Raw genomic sequence first — 20,073 nt, forward strand, 5'->3', positions numbered from 1 at the left:
GGGGTTTTGGCTGTGAGTCGACTACGCCACTAAAAGAGTAAGTTTATGCGCGAGAAATCATGAATTGTGTGGCAGTAAAAGTTATGATAACCATGAATACTTATCAGCAAGTGAAGCACCTATTTGTAGGAGAAAGAAAATTCGAAAATTAAATATTTATGCTCAGTGTGAAGTGGCATAGTAAAATGAAACACAGAACACATCTTTAAACACAATTTTGAAATACGAAAAGAGTGAGTCTAAATGGAATTTACTTTGGTTTAGACATGTAAAATTCAATAAAGAAATTAAATATATTTAATGTAAGCATAAAAAAGTGATTTTAGTTAAGAAAAATAAATTAATTTTAAGTCTAAAACGTCTGAAACAATTTCCAATCTCGGTGCCCAACAACTTATCGCGTTAACTCAGCCGCATGAACCGAACATTTTTTTTCTATATGCAAGGCCTAAAGTAAATACGTTATGATGCCGGGCCTCCGTCGAAGTCTGCTCTATAATGCTCCCCAGCCACCCCCAGTCTTGCAAATAGGAGCAGAATGGATATTGGAAGGAGGCAGACGACGGAGAGCTTTTTCTCTGTGGGGCTGGGAGCAAACCTGCTGCGGTTTACACTGTCGCTGCCACCGAATGCCATGGAAATGACAGACGACGTAAAAGAGTTCATTAATATTGCAAGGTATGCTGACGATGACGAGGACGATGACGAGGTCTGCAGCTGAAGAGGATGAGAGGCTGTGTATGGAGGTGTACGGAAGCAGAAGGAGAGCATAGAACAGAATCAGTAGGAGAGCAACAGGGACACGACAACAAAACGAGGACAACATTTTGACTGTGCGCACAATTATTTTGTAATTTGTCATATTTTTTTCTAGGCCTCGGCCTGCGACGAAGCGTAGTACCCTACAAGACCTGTGTATGGGAGGTGCAGAAATGTGGATCTGGAGTGGGCTGGAGGTAGACGCTGCTTTTGTCCAAAATTTCAAGCAGCAAAGTCTCAGACTCAAGTGGCTTGACGGCCTACTAAATAGGAAATGATGGAAAGACGCGGCGAGAGTGGGCTGGGAAAAGAGAGGCTCTTGGAGCAGTGCCTCGGTAAGGAGGGGGCTGGATCTCTGCCTACCAACCCAACTGCATAATTGTTTGTATTTTACGCTTTACATGAAAGCTAAGCAAATCTTTTGTTACACTGTCTAACAGAGCAACAAGCCTCCTTGGACCCTTAGCCCCCCTCTCTGCCTCAGCAGCCACCCCTGTCTCTTCTCATTCTGCACCGCCCCTTTTGTTGGCCTTATGCTTTGTGTGCATATTCTAAACATGGCGGCGCCTGTCGGGGGCTACCTCAACCTACTTTCGCTAAGACTTTAATAGTGCCTTTCCCCCCCTCCCCGCAAAACATCCCTCTGTCCCTCTGTCCCTCTGGCAGTCAGTCAACAGTGGGGAACATTCAGGCAGTTCGTCAGGCAGTCTTCTTACTGTTATGTTCTGCCTGTTTGCCTAGCCTTCGCTCCTCAGATCACCCCTTTGGGCTCGTCCGTGCCACCCTCATAATTATACACTACCAAAACGGAAAGGGTATGGGAAAATGTGCCCAATTATAGCATGATCTCCAAAGTTTTCTTTATTAGAATCCATCTAGGTGCAGGAATTAAAACTATAATTTAAATTCAATGATGATGTCAACTAAATGTATAAAAATATGCAAAAATTTAAATATTACAATGCCTTATATCTTATTTATTTTTATATCTCTCTATATTTTGTGCAATTTCTTATTTATTTTGTTCAACTTTCTCCCATTTCATATTAAAGCTGCACAATCCTCTTGTTTATTAGACCTGCCTTAAATATTCCTAGAGTATTCCTCTCTTTGAACATTGTTACTTTTTGTTACTTTTTACTTTTGTTTTGTGTTTTTCCTTTTTATATTTTTGTTGCCTCTCATCGTGCATTTTTATATGCAGTAGTTTCTGGGCAGTTTCCCACCTCTCCACGGACCGACCGACCGACCGACCCTTGTCCATTTCTTTGGTTCTTCCGCTGCTGCTGCTGCTGCTGCTTCTTCCATCATTTCGTGCACAATTTTTGTTTGTTTTTATGCAGTTGTTTTTGTTAAATTACATGCACACACAGACACACACACACACACACAGCCATGCACATGCACATGCACAGAGACAAATATTTATTTAAAACTTATGCCCGAGGCCTTTCATTACAGTGCACGTTAAAAATATATTTCTCTCTGCCTCGGTACACGGTGCTCTGTGCTCGGTTCTCGGTTCTCGGTTCTCATTTCTCAGTTTTCTGTTCTGGTTTTGTTTCTTTTCATTTCACTCTCGCAACTCTCCTTTTAGTTATTTCCCTCTTATTCGTATGCCTCTTTTATGTTTTATTATACCCGGTACTCGAAGAGTAAATAGGGTATATTGTATTTGTGCGGATAACGGTTGTATGTAACGCACAGAAGGAAACGTTTCCGACCCCATAAAGTATATATATTCTTGATCAGCATCAATAGCCGAGTCTATGTCTGTCTGTCTGTCTGTCCGTCTGTCCGTCTGTCCGTCTGTCCGTCTGTCCGTCCGTCCGTCTGTCCGTCTTGTTTGTCGGCTAGTTCTCAGAGACTATAAGAGCTAGAGCCACCAAATTTTGGCACCAGACTGCTGTATGCTCACACTGAAACCAGTGTATTTCAAAAATGAGCCCCGCCCCCTTCCGCCCCCGCAAAAGGGCGAAAACCTCCCAAATCTACAATTTTGAAGATAACAGAAAACTAAAAACGCCATTCCGTAGGGAATGACCATATCTATCAGATCACCAAAATGGGATCCGATTGGATCATTATTATAGCCACAATGAAGAAATTAATTTTCAGTGGCCAAACCCACCCTGTCCCGCAGCTTATAGCAAAACACTGGCCGTCTGCCGCTGGCTCTGCCTCTGCCGCTGGCTCTGCCGCTGTCTCTGCCTCTGCCGCTGGCTCTGCCTCTGCCGTGAGTCTGCAGTGTGTGTCTATAGGGGAGGGTGGCGAGCTAAAGGAGCGTGTTGGCGTGAGTAGTGTTGTTGATGTAGATGGAAGATGAAGAAAAAATGTAAAATTTGACAAAACACCGCTAAGTTGCAGATGTAGTACTGAGTGCCGGGTATAAAAGTTGTGACGCGTAAGATTCGTCTCACACTTTTATGTTTTATTTTTACTTCTTTCTTTCAGGATTTTTGGTCCATGGCTCCATTAAATGGAAATTTTGTATATACTTCCAGTGCAGCCGTGGGGAGGGGGGAGAGCAGAAGACGACGTAACTATAGCGGCAGGCAGCAGGCCTCACAAAGCCTTCGCCTAGTTAATTTACTCACCCAACACCTACCCCTCCAGCACGCCCTCCAATTATGGCGTCTACCGGAGTTTTAATTAGTCCTCTTACTCCACTACTACCACCCCCACTCCCTGCCCCTCCTTTGTATTGTATTTTTGTGTGTGTGTGCTTGTGTGTGTCCTTGCGTCTGGGCCTTTGTCTTTGCCCCCAACGAAGCATTATGACGTGGCAACAAATAGCCAAAGTTGTTGAAATTTTTATGCGATTTACTCGCTGAATTATTTTAAATTGCAGCGCTCGAGTATCCCTCTAGACTCTAGACTCTAGAGGAGCATCATGAAGCAAGAGACAAACAGGAAAAGAAAATGGGAACGGGTCAAAGATGTTTCTTTGGAAAGTATAAATGACAAAAATGGGGAATCGAGAAAGGCAGGAACTGAAGGGAACAAAAGATATAAAAATCTGTTTATTATTATGATTTACTTGAGCTCTTGTCGATCGTTAAGACTTTACACTCGTACAATTACTTCCTATAAATCCATTCACGAGTCACAGCATTGATTGAACTAATGATTGCATTGCGGCAACTATAAATATAATCGAAACCCTCACAGTATGGCATATTTGTAAGTTGATAGCGTACGATAATATTCATTGAAAATTCTTGATACCATCTCGTAAAATGCTAGATCGTGAATTGGTTTCTTGGTTCTTCCCCGTATACGTTTCTCGTAATATACATATAATGATATACATATAAGCAATTAGTTTCATATTTCCATCACTGATCTATAAACCCTCATGCGAGTATTATTATCTGTGGCGTTTATTCTACGGCCAGAACACTCACCTGTCAATGCATTAAATTTCACTTTGCTGCAATGTTGTTAATTAGTTTGAATGTTTTTGATGTCTGTCCGATTGTTTGTTTGTTTATTTGCAGCTTGTTTGCTTGTTCTTGCTTTGCTGATTCGCGCGAATGTTATTTGGGCGCCAAAAAGTACAGTCACTCACACAGGAATAAAACACGCGGCAAAACACGCACGCACACACAACCACACACAAACAGGCACACGCACAGAGAAAGCAAAATGCTATTAGCTTTCGAAACTGTTGTTTCCCCTCTGCACTCTCTCTCACTCTATCTCTCTCTTTGTCACTCTATCTCTCTCTCGGTCTGCCGCTCTTTCTCTCTGGCTCCGTGTGGATTGTTGTCTGGGATGTTGATTGCGGTTGGCGGCCTTTTGGATAATGCACTTGATCCGCTGTTTGCTGCTGTGGGCTCTGGCGGGGGGTGGGCGGAGCCTGTTAATTTTTGGCGTAAATCTCTGCTGGTTATCTGTGTTCGGAAATGGTCGATTTCGGGTCTGCTGACTGATTGAGAATGCTGAAAGCGCACACGGGCCCAAGGAGCACACAACTTGTCTGAGCGGAATTGCACAAATAACTGAATTGAAATATCCCCCCGCGAAACGTGTAGCGAGCAAGGGCGACAGAGAAAGAGCGTGAGAGACCCAACAGCAGCAGCAAGGGCGAGAGCGAGAGAGCATGCATTTGCTTATTTTCGTTCAAAAATGTCTTACAAAAATATCCTAAAAACCCAACATTCCCATCCCCATCCCCGCAGAGGAGGTGTGCAGTTGTACAACCCCACTCGAGTGCATTTTAATTGATTTTTTCTTTACTTTTTTGTTCGTCCCCCAGCCGCCGTGCTGCACTCAGAGCGAGACGGACTCAGCGTGCTCATCTCTCTCTCGGGCCCATGCGGCGTATGCGTAACATTTTCAGTTGCACTTTTGCATCCGTCGTTGCCCCTCGTTGCAACAAACAAGTTTGAGTGAGTTTTCCCTGTACCCGTGAACCCGCGTACCCGTGCGCGGGGTGGATTCTCTGCGGGGTGATCTCTTCTAGGTCACGGCATTTGTTGCAGGCTCTCATCTTCATATTTTGCAAGTTTTAATTAGCTTTTCCATTTTTTAGTGCATTTCTGACAGCAAACAAAAGTTGCTGCTGCATCAAATTTTTAATTAATTACATGTAAAACTGTTTGGCAAATTGGAAAAGTATCCAAAAAGGGGGAATGGCTCGGACATTTTCGGACAAACAATTAGCATTTTACTGTCCCAAAATTATCACAAACACAAAAAAAAAAAAAAAAAGGAAAATGAAAATGAAAATGAATAAAAACGAAGCGAAAGGAACGAAAAGTTTAATGAAGTTTTGTGAAGGATAGCTTTCATTTTTCCGTCCAGGGGATGGGGAGAAGGTGCAGAGGTATAGACAAACTTTTAATGTGAAAATTGCTCGTTTGGGGCAAGTAAATTAAGTGGTGGGGATTGGGGCCAGGGGAAATGCGTCCTTTTCCGATTGATTCCTACCCCTGAGATAAGGCTAAATGGGGGTATAATATAGGACATTAAAGGGTTACTCTTATGGAATTTTGATGGTATGCTTGGAGCATGAATTACTATGAATGAACAAATGATTAAATTTGACCGCAATAATCTCGCATATGAAGAAATTTTGCGTGTATTTGGAGGAATCTCTCAACAAATTTCTTTCAATTCTCTTTTACTTTAATGTACTGTAGAACAACCTTCATGCTCGAATGCTTTAAGGGCAAAATAAGGGGACTCGTGGCTAGTGGATCCAGATAAAGGAACACCAAGCGTTCACCACTCATGTCACAGTCCCAGTCCATGGGATGGCTGCGTGAGCTTCGAGAAAAATCTTAAAACAATCTTTTTATAATTATTCGTTGAATGTTTAGAGATAAATATTTCGAATGTTTATTCATGTTCTTCTTTTTATTTGTATTCCTCGTACACTGAAAATATTCCCATAAGATCTTGAGAAGTTAATGGAATACTCTACCTTCAAAACAGAGCATCTTCTAGAACTAAACAATATTTATAAATATTTTATTATTACTAACATTAACGGGTTTGGACACAGTGTGGGCGTTACTTTTACTATTTATATTGGATTTTGTCAAATAAACGATTGAGTTACGCTAAGAACCAACTGCAGCAAAAACCGTTTGACTCATAAAGACTTTTGGTACACTCATAACTATAACTCAGACTCAATCGGAGAACCAAATGCTGGTACAGGGTGCTTCGAAATCAGAGCTTGAGCAGGCTGGGGCATGCGCAAACAAGTTCAAGCTCGATGCAGATGCAACTCACTCGACTGGAGAGCAGCAACAATGCAACACCTACGCGGCACAAAAGCACACCTGGAGAACCGAAAGTAGAGAAAGAGAGAGGGAAGCCAAAAGATAGAGATGGCGAGAGAGAGGCAGAGAGAGAAATGCCAGCTGCATGGAAACCCAAAGGCTCGACAAGAAGAAGAAATGAAGCGATGGCAATTCTATGATATTTGTTATTGTTGGCCAGTGTAATCACACACACCAACACAAATGAGTACCACGGTATGGGAAAAAGGATTTAAAAATTTATGAATGAATTTTCGTATACTTTTTTGTACCCAACTTTGGCAAGTTTTCTCTTCCCCCTCTCTGTCACTCTCTCTCTCTCGAAGTGTGGGCTTTGGAAAATTGCATAAAATATTGTGACTTGTAATTTGTCAATGTACAAGGGCGAAGAGACAGAAAGAAATTTGCAAGTTGATAGATGTAATAATCCATGGCAGATTGTGTGGAAATTCCCAAGCATGCCCCCATGCATGACGGTGGAGGTAGAAGTCCTTCAGACTGAACTCTCGGTCAATGCTTAAACTAAATGGACAAACGCCAAAAGAATTATAATTATTGACCTCATTTGAAGGGCGTTGATGAGCATTGACCACCGCCGCCGTCAGGCAATGAACCTCAAAGAGTGGAAACCACCCGAACAACAGCCACATGACTAAGCGGACCATCAAACAATTTTAAGGCTAATGACTATGTTTATGCGGAAAACTGGTGAACCCCGCGCCACAAAAACCCTCAAACCCAGCCTAACTAATTGAAACTGAGAGCAAAACGGTTATCAGAATTACTCGTTTGTGGGGTAAACAACTTGTAAACAAATGTTGCCAAAAAAACGAATATGTTGTTTTGTTTATGCTCATGGAAGTATTTACGGTTTACACAATATATTGTAAAATAACGTATACGCCGCTGGGGTCATGCACGAATGAGCAAACAGCCAGCGATGAGCAATGCTTGATGGGTGGGCGATTAAGCGCCATTAAAAAAGCGTTTTATGGTTTGGTAAAAATCGCGAAATATACCAACGGGGGCAAACTCTATAAAATCAGTTGGTGCCAGAGGTTTTGCATTCAGTCTGCGTTCGAGGATTACACACAAGCCAACCAACCAACCAACCAACCAACCAACCAACCATAATGTCTGCAAAAAACACAAGAAGTTGCCTGCTCTGGCTGGGACTGCTGCTGTCTGCCACATTTCTGCAGATGGTTCAGTGTCAGTATTATGGATATCCGTACTACGGTGGTACGGGGGCAGGTGCAGGCGCAGGAGCGGGAGGTGGCTATGGAAATGGCTATGGCAATGCCTATGGTTATGGTTATCCCAGCTACGGCGGATATCCCTACTACTCATATCCGAGCTACAATCCCTATTCGATCTACGGCCAATATGGGCAATACGGTCAATCGCAATTTGGTTATCCCAGCTACGGCGGCTACCCTTACGGCGGAGGCAACGGAATGAGTAAGTAGAAATCCATGCTAATCAACCTGAAACTCTCTTAATCTTGACGACTGCAATCTACAAGTGTTTTGGGCATGTTTTTTCTTATAGACACGGCCTATGCCAGCAGCAGTGGCGGCTTTGCCTCAGCCAGTGCGGGGAGCGGCGGCTACTACGGCTGATCCTAGAGTGATATTATCATCCTAAGCTAACTAGACTGTACATATTGGTTAAGTGTTTTCCTATTATACATAGATGTGTTTAAGCACGAATAAATGTGTAAATAACATTCCCAAAGCTTCTGCAATTTCAAATTTTCGCGCCCCAGCCGATACCTAGGCCAAGGGTTGTAAAGTGTGCCGTGGCAGGGTTGCAAAGGTCGATAGCAGGGTAAGTTTCGCTGGTTATAAAGGAAAGTAATGTTTTATAATATAAGAGAAGAAGGAAAGAAATTATTTAAAATAAAGGCGCGTATATCTGTGCTCATATTTGAAACGCAATAATGAGACGGAAGAGCTTTCAATTTATCGATATATCGTCTGACAGGAGAGAATTTCCCTGACCATCAACAGTGCGCGCAGCTAACTATAATTTGAATTGAACGCTTGCGAAGCTTTTTTATTACCCAAAGTTGTCAAACGCCGGTGTAATTTACCTTGCAGCGCTAGATTTTTTGTGAAGTTTGTGCTTCGACACCTTAATTTTTCTCACCAACTTCGTACCAATTTTGAAAAGTTCAAATAAATATTTGTTAAATATTAGGCCATAAGGTATACAATGAGTATTTATAATAAGCCACATTGAATCTTCAATCGGCCTAAATTATTATTTCAGTGTTAAAAGTCTTTGCAAGCTGGTAATATCGAATAGAACATCAATATCGAAACAGCCAAACAAAAGCACAGTCGACAGTCGCGTTTTTGACCAAATCTGCCGCCGTCGCCAGAAAATTAAAGCAAAGTAAGCGAAAAAATCAATGCAAAATTTGTGCATAGTGTTATATTGGTAAATATAGTGAAAGTAAGGGTCGCAAAACGGTCAACCAGCCAACAATAAGAGGGAGGCAAAGAGGCAAACATTACATTGCATAATGGGTCACAATAGCAACAACAACAACAAGAGCAAAACAGGCAAAAACAAAGTGATTCTGTGTGTGTGCATGTGTGTGTATCTACAGCTGAGTAACGAATTTGTGTTGTACGTTTTACTTGGCCTCAAAAACCAACTTGTGACTTGTTCTTGTTTTGTTGGCCATTTTATTATTATTCTACCGATAAATATACAACATACAAAATACACATGAACACATGAGTATGTCGTCTGTAGTCACGTACAGATGGTATGTATTGGTAAAAATCAATCGGCTTCAGCTTTAATTGCATTTTATTAAAAACACTTGACAATCTGACGAGCAATGCAAAAATGCTTGCTCCATATTTTGTTCTACCCTTCTCTTTCTCTTGCTGCTCACGCGCAAGTACAGCTACTGTTGCCGCTCTCCCCGCTGGTCCAGGTTGCTTAATTTCATAAATCAAGGCAGCGCCAGTTAAAAAACAACAAGAACTACGTACATACCTTTGGCATAAGCTCCAATGCTGACGTTGCCCTCCTTTTATGTTCGTACATACTGTACATTCATACATATGTATGTACATATATCGGTATGTTTCGACAATAGGAAATTTCCGTGGCTAGCGCACAGTGGTCAAACCATTCAAAGCGAGCAGCCGATAATGATGTGAAATCTCGCTAGTTCTTCCCTATTTCAATAAAACGCCGGCTGATTCATTCTGGTTTATGGCATTACAATGGTGGTGAATGAAAGCTAACAATTTTGTGTCTATAGCCGAATGTTTATAGTTTACATCAGTGTTGGCAAGCATCCGCTCCACTGTGCAGCGCAGACAGAACAGCTGATGCTTGTCAAATTTTGCTCTTGTATGTATGCAAGCAAGTTCTTGTGCGTGTGTGCGTGCATGTGTGCGCGAGCAAGAGACAATTTAGATACCGAGAAAAAAAATTGCAGAGTTTATTCAGTGTTAATTCGCGCTACAAAATCGACTCAACTGGTTCATATTAAATGCAAGTACATAAAATTACTTGATCAAGTGTAGCCTTATCTTGGTTTAGGCCCGGGGGTGTGTCGGTTCTCTTCACGTTTGGCTGCTTATCAAAATCACGCGACGGTGACGCTGCCGCTGCCTCCGCTGCTGCTCGCGCGACTCAGCCGAGCAAAGTAGACCCCCAATGAAATTTCAAGGCTGCGCTGATAAATGAAAACTAATCAAATGTATTTCGTTTCGTTTCGTTTTCTACCTTTCGCCTGCCGCTTTGCTTATCTCACAGATAGCAAAATTCTAGTTGAAACGAACTGCCGCGGACACCGACGACGACACCAAAGCTTATATAACAAGGCAGAAACCGAGACAGGCCCCTCAAACCAGTAAAAGATGTTGCGATTGCTGCGCAATACGCCCGCCAGGTGCTCCGGCCAACAGCAGAGCGTAATCCAGAGGTAAGATGCTGTGTATTTTCAAGTTGAAAGAGAGCTCCATATAACGCCACTTATCTCCCGGTAGCCATGTGCGAAGTCTGGGCTCTGCGATTCCGGAGCTCAAGCTGAAGGACTTTAGTGTCGAGAATGAGCCGATTCTGAGCTACCGCAAGGATTCACCGGAGCGCAAGGCCCTACAGCAGGCCCTGAAGGCAACGGCCTCCCACTGCGAGGAGATTCCCATTGTGATAGGCGGCAAGGAGTTCAAGACGTCCGATGTGCGGCATCAGGTGATGCCACACGATCATGCACACAAGCTGGCCCGATTCTACTACGCCGATAAGAAGCTCCTGCAGCAGGCCATCAAGACTGCTGTGGAAACGCAGCCCAAGTGGGATCGGGTTCCGGTGGCCGAACGCCTGAATATCTGGGAGAAGGCCGCTGATCTGATGGCCACAAAGTACCGACAGGACCTGAATGCAGCCACCATGTTGGGACAGTCCAAGACGGTAATTCAAGCCGAAATCGATGCGGCGGCAGAGCTGATTGACTTTATACGGTAAGTGGAGGAAGTGAACACTCAAAGGAATCGAAATCTAATCATTTCTGTGCAGATTGAATGCCTACTTTCTGAAGGAAGTCTGCAAATATCAGCCCATTAGCGAGGACATCAAGGTCACCAAGAACTCCCTGCGTTACCGTGGCATTGACGGCTTTATTGCCGCAGTCAGCCCCTTCAACTTCACGGCCATTGGCGGCAACTTATCCTACACTCCCGCTCTGATGGTGGGACGAACCTAGCCCTAAAATTTTAATCAATTAAACTAACAGCTGTGCCCTTTCCCACTATCCAGGGCAATGCTGTGCTGTGGAAGCCCTCTGACACGGCCATGCTTTCCAATTGGCGCATTTTCAATATCATGCGAGAGGCGGGAGTGCCCGATGGCGTTGTTAACTTTGTGCCAGCCGATGGGCCTGTGTTCGGAGACACGATTACTGCCAGCCCCCACCTGGCAGGCATCAATTTCACCGGCTCTGTGCCGTAAGTAACAATCGGATTATTGATTTCTCTTCTATATGTATATTTTTCCATCTGGCAGAACATTCAACCGCTTGTGGAAGCAGGTGGGCAACAACATTGACAACTACATAAACTTTCCCCGCTTGACTGGTGAGTGCGGTGGCAAGAACTTCCACTTTGTGCACAAATCGGCGGACGTCGAGTCGGTGGTCACATCGACTATCCGCTCGGCCTTCGAGTACTGCGGACAGAAGTGCTCGGCATGCTCGCGCATGTATGTGCCCGAGTCTCTGTGGCCACAGGTTGGTCGAGCACCATTGAGCACACTGATTGCCCCCTACTAATCTGTTTGACCTTCCACCTCTCTCCGCAGATCAAGGCTGGCCTGCAGTGCGAGGCGGAGAAACTAAAAATAGGCGATGTCCAAGACATCAGCAGCTTCTCATCGGCTGTCATCGATGACAAAGCATTTAAACGCATTACCAGCTACATAGAGCATGCCAAGAAGTCCCCGAACCTGGAGATCATCGCCGGCGGCACGTACTCGGACAGCAAGGGCTACTTTGTGAATCCCACCATCGTGGTTAGCAAAGATCCCAAAGATCGCATTATGGTTGAGGAGATCTTTGGGCCCGTGCTGAGCATTTATGTGTACAAGGAGGCGGACTTGGCGGAGACCATGAAACTGGTTCACACCTCCACAAAGTTTGCCTTAACCGGAGCAATATTCGGACAAGATGAGTAAGCGAAATCATCTGAAAAATGGGAAATTTGTTATATAATTTCTCCTTATTATAGGAATTGGGTACAAACTGCATTGGAGGAGTTCAAAATGGCTGCTGGAAACTTTTATATCAATGACAAGTCGACCGGATCTGTTGTGGGCCAACAGCCATTCGGTGGCGGACGGATGTCCGGTACCAACGACAAGGCTGGCGGACCCCATTACATTCTACGCTGGACTTCCCCGCAGTCCATCAAGGAGACGTTTGTGCCACTGCGTGACGTCAACTATCCCTACATGAGCGAATAAGCTGATGGATGGATGTAGGAGGAGCCGAGAAGCAGAAGCTAAAACCGACAGGAATCTCATATAAACTACTAACTATATAAATATATATAAATGTATATGTATTTTGTTGAACTATTTTTAAACAACGCCCAAACGCCCCCACCCCGTAACACCTACCCCTAGTTCAGATAGTTGAATGTTGTGCACACACACACGAATCTCGGATAAGAGCGAAAACCCATGAGAATGCGCCTCCAAAACTGTTGTAAATTGATATGCTGATTACCCTTTTAAACCGTCACACACATACACACAACCACATGATTATATGCCACGAATACTAATATAATATCTCGATAAAAAAGAACCTAAAGTTTTAAACGTATTGTGATTACTTAATTATATGATTTTTAATTATGTTTTGTCCGCCTTTTGTTATTATCCTTGCGATATATTCTCTTTTTGTTTTCAGTTGTGATCTGTATTATATGATAATATGCCTCTATATACACCACACAAACGTATGTAAAAGCAAACAAACACTTGACAATACATTTCGATTACTAAATGTGAAAGATCATAAAAGAGATAAATGGAAACTTAGTAACATACAATAAAACATTTAAATTTCAAAACTAATCAGAATTTGTACGAAATTGTGTTTAAAACTTTGTAAATGAAGGCAGCAACGGGTGGGAGGATCGTTCTGAGTGACCGATATACAGACGAAGATTCTTCAAACTAGTTCAGTCGGCAATTGGAATTCTGTGTAGAGAAATCTTGGATAAAGAGCTTCCTATTGATGATTCAAGGACAAGGAAATACTGCTACAGAAAGCAGAAAGTGCACACCGATTTTACTGGTAATACTGGGGTCTTTACCGCTCAGATGGTTTGGAATACCACTTACATTATTTTCTAATAAAAACTTCTTGAAATTATACAAAAACCTCAAAAATTTCTTTTGACGTATTGGACCAATCAACAGATCTATCCTAAGCTAAATATTTTTACATTTGATACAGAATTATAAAGTCCTCTATGTCTACATACTTAAATCCGGAAATATACTTACAATCAATTGTATAAGAACACAAAAAATGCATCACACAATTGTAATCATAATAATTCTTTCGATTTATAATTGTAAACTTATTACCTGAAGCATAAATAATGGATCAGCCAGCCTGGCAAGGAACTCTAGACTTCAAGGTAATAAAGTTGAAAATGTTGCACGTAGACTGTTGCCCCGTTGCTGAATAATTACACTGTGTTGAGGTTTTGTGCCATTTTGTACTTTCCTTTAACTTAGGATGTTTTTGTTACAATCTGTGGAAAATCACTGTTTCTTTTCCTTTCAAAGTACAAATTTAGCGCATATTTAATTCGGCTTCACTTACCGAACATTTATAAATTAATACAATGCCGCTAAATATATGAATGTATCTGTATCTGCATTGATGTTTTCATTAGAAATCAGTTTGTATTGCAAATTGAGTTTTAAACAATACTTTTTTAGTGTGGTTACGGTTTTATTGACCGCCAGTTCTCATTTTGGATTATTTCAATTAAAAACTTAGGTTTTATATTATAAGGCGTACCGAATCGAAAGAGGGAAATGATTTTACAGAGTGGCAATAGTATTATTGCATCGGCCTCAATGGAACTGCTGTGTATATCGGTATAATAATGTAGAGACTATTCTACAAAAGTTTCCTTATCTGTTACAATATAGAATATTATATATAGAGTGTGTGGGTGTGTTTGTGTCGTAAATCTAGTCAAATTTTATAGAATTGACGCCCATGTCAATTGCGCCGCCCCGATAGCTGCCGCGCTTCTTCTTGGTCTTCTCGTGCTTGAAGGACTTGCCACGGGTATGCTTCAGGTCGATGTTGGCCCGTTCGCCCCAGGAGCCGGCAGCGTTTTTCTATACAGGGCAGGGGGGGTTCGCGTAAGTATAAAATTGTTTAAACTGATTTAATTCTAAATACATAACAAATCTGCAATCATCTGCGCATCTGTGTGTGTGTGTGCTTGTGGGTGGGGAGGGGGAGGACTAAACTAGATCTAATTGTCGAAAGTGATTTTCTTGTTCTGCTTGGGCGCTGAGGAGTCGAAGGATTTGTTGCCGAAACCACCGCCGCCGCCGCGTCCACCTCCGCCACGACCACCAAATCCACGTCCGCCGCGGTCGCCTCCGCGACCACCGCCGAAACCACCACCTCCACGGCCACCTCCGAAGCCTCCGCCGCCACCTCCACGACCACCTCCGAAGCCGCCACCCCCACGTCCGCCACCACCGCGGCCACGTCCATCTCCACGGCCACCGCCAAAGCCACCTCCGCCGCGTCCACCGCCACGTCCCTCGAATGGCTTCTTGTCAAAGCCTCCAAAGCTGCGGCGATCGCCAATCTTCTTGAAGCCACCGCCTTCGCCGCCTTCCTCGCCTCCGTTTTGATTGTTGCTCTCCCAGGTGCTGCGATCAGGACGACCGGCAAACCCGGAGCCTCCCCGGCCACCGCGTCCGTTCTGCTTCTTGAAGCCACCGCCATCCTGCAAGGGAGAAAGGCCAAAGAGGGCAAACCACAAATTAGCAAAGATTTGCAGATGTAAAAATGCAGATGGAATGAGTGGGGAAACGTAGGATGGCCGGCAAGTGCCACAAATGATTTGAGTTTTGTCGGGCGTATTTTCTTGCTAATTTGTGTGTTTTGCCCCCCCTGGCTGCATAATCCTGCAGAGAGTCCTAAGTTCTAATCATGCCCTGCTGCTGCACACACACACAAACACACATCTGACGCGACTCAAATGCATTTGCGGCACTCACCTTCGCCTCAAAGGACATGTCTTGGACTCGGGCATCGACCAGTACCTCCTCGGTCCGAACACGTCGGAAGGGAGAACGTCGTCGGCCACTCCCACTTCCACCACCGCCGCTGCTGTTCAGCTGCCGGCTGTTGTGGTGATTGTTGTTGTTGTTGGGAGTGGAGGCGAAACTGTTCCGCTGCGGTTTTCCAAACAAATTAATCTCTCAATTTCATGACAAAGGATAATCATGGGGAAATGGGCAAAGGGGAATGGCGAATGGGTTCCACAACTCACCTTCTGGTCTCCCGATTTGACAAAGTTGTTGTACTTCTTGTTGGGCGTGGCCTCCTCCTCATCGCCACCGCTGAACTTGCGCTTCTGGCCAGCCTTGGGGCCACCGTTGGCCACAGCCTTTGGCTTGGCTTCTTCGGAATCATCGCTGTCATCGTCGCTGCTTTCGGCCTTCTTGGCCGCTGGCTTCTTGGCAGCTGGCTCATCATCGGAAGAGTCATCCGAGGACGAGTCGTCCTTCTTGGCCGGTGCCGCAGTCTTCTTCACTGCAGGCTTGACAGCTGCAGGAGCTTCATCGTCACTCGACGATCCTTCGCTGCTCGTTTCCTTGGCCGCCTTGGCTGGAGCCTTGGCAGCAGGCTTGGCCTTAGGCTTGGGCTTTTCGTCTTCAGAGCTCTCGCTATCATCCGAAGAGTCCTCGGACTCACCTGCCTTCTTAGCCGGAGCAGCTGCGGGTTTGGATGCCGCCTTGGCAGCAGGCTTCTTGGCTGGCTCTTCCTCATCGGAATCGCTGTCCTCGCTGGAGGAGTTGGCCTTCTTTGCCGGAGTGGCCTTCGCAGCTGGTTTGGCTGGAGCAGCCACCTTCTTGGGAGGCTCCTCATCGGAATCGCTATCCTCACTTGACGATGCTGCTTTCTTGGCTGGCGCAGCCTTGGCTGGGCTTGCCTTTACTGGGGCCGCCTTCTTAGGTGCTTCATCCTCTAAAGAACTATCCTCACTGGAGGACTCTTTCTTTGGCGCAGCCTTGGCTGGAGCCTTTGCAGCTGGCTTCTTTTCCTCCTCGGAGTCGCTCTCTTCACTCGAAGAGGCAGCAGGCTTGGCCGCAGCTTTCTTGGCTGGTACAGGCGCAGGCTTCTTGGCCGGCTCGTCATCAGAATCGCTCTCCTCACTTGAGGATTCGGCTTTCTTGGCAGGCGCAGACTTGGCAGGTGCCTTGGCCGCTGGTTTTGCTGTTTCCTCTTCGGAACTGCTGTCTTCGCTACTGGATGCAGCCTTTTTGGCTGCAGTCGGCTTGACTGGTGCCTTGGCCACAGCAGCCGGTTTCTTATTCTCCTCAGAGTCGTCACTGTCCTCACTGGAGGAAGCAGCCGCCTTCTTTGCCGGAGCGGCCTTTACTGGAGATGCTGCGGCTGCCTTCTTTGGTGGCTCTTCCTCTGACGAACTATCCTCACTGCTGGAGGCCTTGCCTGCCTTAGCGGCTTTGCCATTTGTCACTGGAGTAGCGGCTGGCTTCTTCGCTGGCGCTGGAGCCTCATCAGAGTCCGAATCACTGTCACTATCAGCGGCTGTCGCTTTAATGGCTGGGATTTTTGTCGTGCTCTTGGTCTGGTAAAATTGTACAATCTCGATCAGCTTTGGCGTGTTCTTGCCCACTGTGGCCTGTGGAGGAAAAGTATGGAATTCTTGGTTAGCAATTAGCACGTGGTCGCAGACAGACGAGCCGGAGCTCCAAGTCAGGGAGACCGGCAGAACCACGGATCTGCAAAAACATCCAGATGCATCCAACCTGCTCTGTTAAATGCACACAAAAACACTGGGCGGCTGCATGTTTTTTAAGTGCAGTAGATATTGCATTTGCCGCATACTAAAATAAATACACTTACCGCCTTCGTCTTTTGCTGGAACACTTTGGCCAGGTTCTTGTCCTTAGATTGTATATGCTGTAGTACAATAGCGTCAACTAAATTCTGAAAGTCCGCCATATTTATTTCAATTATTTCACTATTTTATTTCAAAATCCAAATCCAGCCACACGCTATGTTCACAATAAAAAGAAATGCACACACACGTGTTTTGTGACAGACGGCCCTCAGAAATATACCGAAACAGGCCTGCTCTTTTCAGTTTCAAAAATACTGATGAAGAAAACTAGCTTAACCCACTTAACCCCACAATATTTAAACTGTTTAAAACAGTGAGCTAAATTACAGAAATTTTACTGTTTGCAGGTCTCCTCCTAGCCCCTGTATTCCTCTTTACTCAAATATTTCCATGATATTGAATCCCCTTTTTCCTATTATTTATAAAAAAAATGCTAAAACAAAAACGACCAAATCATACAAGTATAATAAATGGAATAAAACGGTTTTAGCTATACGTAAGTGCATTTGCAGCTGTGTTTAGCAGCTGTTAAACTAACACAATCAAGGTATTCAATCCAGACCCTATTAAATTTGAATTTTAGCTGTAAATTAAAGAACATAAGGATCGAGCTCCCAGCCGTTACATTTTATTCTGATTTAGGTTTTTTGCACGGATTGAGCAGCATCCTGTTACCCTTGGGACAAGGGAAATTATGGAATTGAGGAAATGCTCCAATCAATTGAAAAACTATCCCGGCTGAAAAGCGATCTCATCAAAATTTTGCAAGTTTATGATACCAAGAATATATCGAGATCGAGATATGCATATATGCATAGAATGCAAATGAACAGGTTAAAGACATGATGTTTAAAGATAAAGCTATTATCAATGTTTCAAAGCAGCTGGGAAATTGAATATTAACATAATTAAATGGAACAATTAAAAATCAGTCAAATGACGAAACATTTCATTCACACCTTCCATGCTTATTTTGTTGACCTTACTAGTTTATCACTCACTTTTTACTCATTGATCCGATATTATTTATAGTTTCAGGGCTGAGAGTCCATATATTAAATAGAATTGGATTTTTCGGTATATTTCTGAGTGCCAGGCGATATATAATATCGATAGTTCCGTGGTCCCACTGGAGGACACTGGAAAATTCTATAAACAATACAATACCCGTATATAAATCGTGCAACACAATATCAATTTCCCACGGCCATGGCGTCCGACAATGAGGATTCACCGTCGTCGCCGACTGGCGAAATCGCAGAGATACTTAAGTTGAATGACGATTGCCTGGAAGAGATTTTCAAGCGGTTGCCGGACTTGCAAACAGAAATTTACTTCTCCCAAGTCTGCCAGCGGTTTCAAAACATTTCCCTGGGAAAGTGGAGAATCAGCCATACCTATGACACAATGGATCTTGAAAAATGGTAAATGTGTTTAGTTGCAATTGAAACATTTATTGACTATAATCAGGAATATGTACATCCTTTACCAGGCGAGAGCTGCTACCCAACTTTGAGGATTTATATTACTTCATTCATCTGCTGCAGCCGTACATAAAGGAGATGTATGTCAGTAGCTGTCTGTGCACATTGCTCAAAGATTTGGACGAGATACACATTACGGAGCTGCCCCAGGTGACCAGCTTCTACTACGATCCCGAGGACGTGGACTGCTATCCATCGAATCGAAGCATACGCAAGTTGACACTCATTGTGCCGGGGCTGCGCAGACTTCGCCTAACCACTCCTACTGATGGGCGCTATCTCTCGCACTTTAAGCACCTAGAAGAACTTCACCTGTATGAGGATCAGCACAAGGCCTACGAGCTGCGCCAGCAGTATCTGGATGAGGTTTGCCAGTAAGTACAGATTTGTGGAATCGCCGCCAGTTTGTCTCCTAATTCGCCACCTGTTCCTCAGTCGGTGCGACCTCAAAGTGCTGGATATACGAACATTCGATGGGGTCAGCAAGCTGCGCCTAAACAACTGCGTTAAATCTCTCCAGAGTCTCACCACCCTCAAGCTCAATCTGGCGACGATCAAGTCAGTCCTGCCCGAAATCATGAAGCTGCCGGCGCTCAAGCAACTGGTAGTTCTCCTGTGTTCCGAATGGCATATTCCCGCAGAAGTCAGCCCGGACGGGTACGATCCCAAAATACGAGAAGTCGAGGAGTTCTATGCGATAATGGAGCAGAAGGCAAAGGAAATTATATGCGTTGCCGTGGATGGCTACTACATGCCACTGGAGCCGGGTTGGGATAAGAACTTACCAATTTGGCCGCACAAGAATCTGCAGCGCCTGGCCATTTGCAGTTGGGATCATTCTACCGACTATCTTGAGCGGTACACCTGCATGAAGGATCTGCAACTGCTTTGCCTGCGAAATTGTACACACCTGAACGATGATGTACTTCTCAAATTCGTTGATCTATGCCCCCGTCTGCAGCAGCTGGACGTGTCCTACTGTCGAGAGGTAACACCCAGTTTTCTCTCTCGAGCTTTGAAGATTCTCAAGCAAAAAGACCCGCACAGACAAAAGTCGGGATATTGCAAGACCCCGCCGTTGTTTATCTTCTATGTCCTCAGTGGGTTCGAAGAATATGTCGATAAAGAGGTGAGTAAATTAACCTCTATTATTGATCTTCTATGAATCGCTATACTTTTGTCATTCTTCCTTGCAGAATCTAAAGACCTCTCCAGACTACAAGGATTATATTGTCTTTAAACCTGACTTTCCAGTCCGATCGGAGCGGGGGCTTAGCTTTGTCGATCGCGGCTATCAGTTCGAATTTATCTAAGGTCGAGTAAATACATATATATATATATAAATAATTAATTATTACAAAATTCTGTTGCATAAAAAAACCAAAA

General features: G+C 44.2%; 5 protein-coding genes across 7 annotated transcripts in view; 3 read left to right on the forward strand and 2 right to left on the reverse strand.

Moving 5' to 3' along the window:
- The window catches only part of LOC117894419 (poly(rC)-binding protein 3), an 85,605-nt gene extending 81,120 nt beyond the window's left edge, over positions 1-4,485 (reverse strand). Inside the window, exon 1 of the mRNA XM_034801433.1 lies at positions 4,167-4,485. The gene's annotated coding sequence lies outside the window, so the exon portion shown is untranslated. The remainder of the gene's footprint in view (positions 1-4,166) is intronic.
- Positions 4,486-7,636: 3,151 nt separating this feature from the next.
- LOC117894250 (prisilkin-39) lies at positions 7,637-8,193 on the forward strand. Its single transcript, XM_034801203.1, has 2 exons — positions 7,637-7,994; positions 8,085-8,193. Exons 1-2 carry the CDS (start codon positions 7,667-7,669, stop codon positions 8,153-8,155), a joined length of 399 nt encoding a protein of 132 aa, XP_034657094.1. The 5' UTR covers positions 7,637-7,666; the 3' UTR covers positions 8,156-8,193.
- Positions 8,194-8,806: 613 nt separating this feature from the next.
- LOC117893094 (delta-1-pyrroline-5-carboxylate dehydrogenase, mitochondrial) lies at positions 8,807-13,031 on the forward strand. Its single transcript, XM_034799524.1, has 8 exons — positions 8,807-8,933; positions 10,320-10,488; positions 10,553-11,026; positions 11,082-11,253; positions 11,322-11,509; positions 11,568-11,790; positions 11,862-12,229; positions 12,287-13,031. The coding sequence occupies exons 2-8, from the start codon at positions 10,424-10,426 to the stop codon at positions 12,519-12,521; spliced, it is 1,725 nt and encodes a 574-aa protein (XP_034655415.1). The 5' UTR covers positions 8,807-8,933; positions 10,320-10,423; the 3' UTR covers positions 12,522-13,031.
- Positions 13,032-14,010: 979 nt separating this feature from the next.
- On the reverse strand, positions 14,011-17,388 carry LOC117893093 (nucleolar protein dao-5). 3 transcript variants are annotated; one of them, XM_034799521.1, is made up of 4 exons: positions 17,206-17,385; positions 15,605-16,981; positions 15,330-15,506; positions 14,011-14,429 (listed from the first exon to the last, which is right to left on the reverse strand). In XM_034799521.1, the coding sequence occupies exons 1-4, from the start codon at positions 17,302-17,304 to the stop codon at positions 14,277-14,279; spliced, it is 1,806 nt and encodes a 601-aa protein (XP_034655412.1). In that variant the 5' UTR covers positions 17,305-17,385; the 3' UTR covers positions 14,011-14,276. The 3 variants fall into 3 exon arrangements, with proteins under 3 accessions (XP_034655412.1, XP_034655413.1, XP_034655411.1); XM_034799522.1 differs by having other exon boundaries at positions 14,294-15,055; positions 17,206-17,388; XM_034799520.1 differs by lacking the exon at positions 15,330-15,506 and having other exon boundaries at positions 14,294-15,055; positions 17,206-17,384.
- A 911-nt stretch (positions 17,389-18,299) lies between these two features.
- On the forward strand, positions 18,300-20,024 carry LOC117894560. Its single transcript, XM_034801684.1, has 4 exons — positions 18,300-18,627; positions 18,696-19,061; positions 19,123-19,816; positions 19,884-20,024. The coding sequence occupies exons 1-4, from the start codon at positions 18,413-18,415 to the stop codon at positions 19,998-20,000; spliced, it is 1,392 nt and encodes a 463-aa protein (XP_034657575.1). The 5' UTR covers positions 18,300-18,412; the 3' UTR covers positions 20,001-20,024.
- Positions 20,025-20,073: the final 49 nt, after the last annotated feature.

The sequence above is a fragment of the Drosophila subobscura genome, chromosome J (assembly GCF_008121235.1).
Source record: "Drosophila subobscura isolate 14011-0131.10 chromosome J, UCBerk_Dsub_1.0, whole genome shotgun sequence".
Classification (NCBI taxonomy): Eukaryota; Metazoa; Arthropoda; class Insecta; order Diptera; family Drosophilidae; genus Drosophila; species Drosophila subobscura.

Excerpts from the sequence above, each read along its gene's own strand:
- LOC117894250 (XM_034801203.1), top strand. The coding sequence starts at position 7,667 with ATGTCTGCAAAAAACACAAGAAGTTGCCTGCTCTGGCTGGGACTGCTG. Across the intron at positions 7,995-8,084 it reads CGGCGGAGGCAACGGAATGA|ACACGGCCTATGCCAGCAGC; the intron begins GTAAGTAGAAAT and ends TTTTTCTTATAG.
- LOC117893094 (XM_034799524.1), top strand. The coding sequence starts at position 10,424 with ATGTTGCGATTGCTGCGCAATACGCCCGCCAGGTGCTCCGGCCAACAG. Across the intron at positions 11,254-11,321 it reads CCTACACTCCCGCTCTGATG|GGCAATGCTGTGCTGTGGAA; the intron begins GTGGGACGAACC and ends CCCACTATCCAG. Across the intron at positions 11,510-11,567 it reads AATTTCACCGGCTCTGTGCC|AACATTCAACCGCTTGTGGA; the intron begins GTAAGTAACAAT and ends TCCATCTGGCAG.
- LOC117893093 (XM_034799522.1), bottom strand. The coding sequence starts at position 17,304 with ATGGCGGACTTTCAGAATTTAGTTGACGCTATTGTACTACAGCATATA. Across the intron at positions 16,982-17,205 it reads TCCAGCAAAAGACGAAGGCG|GCCACAGTGGGCAAGAACAC; the intron begins GTAAGTGTATTT and ends TTTCCTCCACAG. Across the intron at positions 15,507-15,604 it reads TCAAATCGGGAGACCAGAAG|CGGAACAGTTTCGCCTCCAC; the intron begins GTGAGTTGTGGA and ends GGAAAACCGCAG.
- LOC117894560 (XM_034801684.1), top strand. The coding sequence starts at position 18,413 with ATGGCGTCCGACAATGAGGATTCACCGTCGTCGCCGACTGGCGAAATC. Across the intron at positions 18,628-18,695 it reads ACAATGGATCTTGAAAAATG|GCGAGAGCTGCTACCCAACT; the intron begins GTAAATGTGTTT and ends ATCCTTTACCAG. Across the intron at positions 19,817-19,883 it reads AAGAATATGTCGATAAAGAG|AATCTAAAGACCTCTCCAGA; the intron begins GTGAGTAAATTA and ends TCTTCCTTGCAG.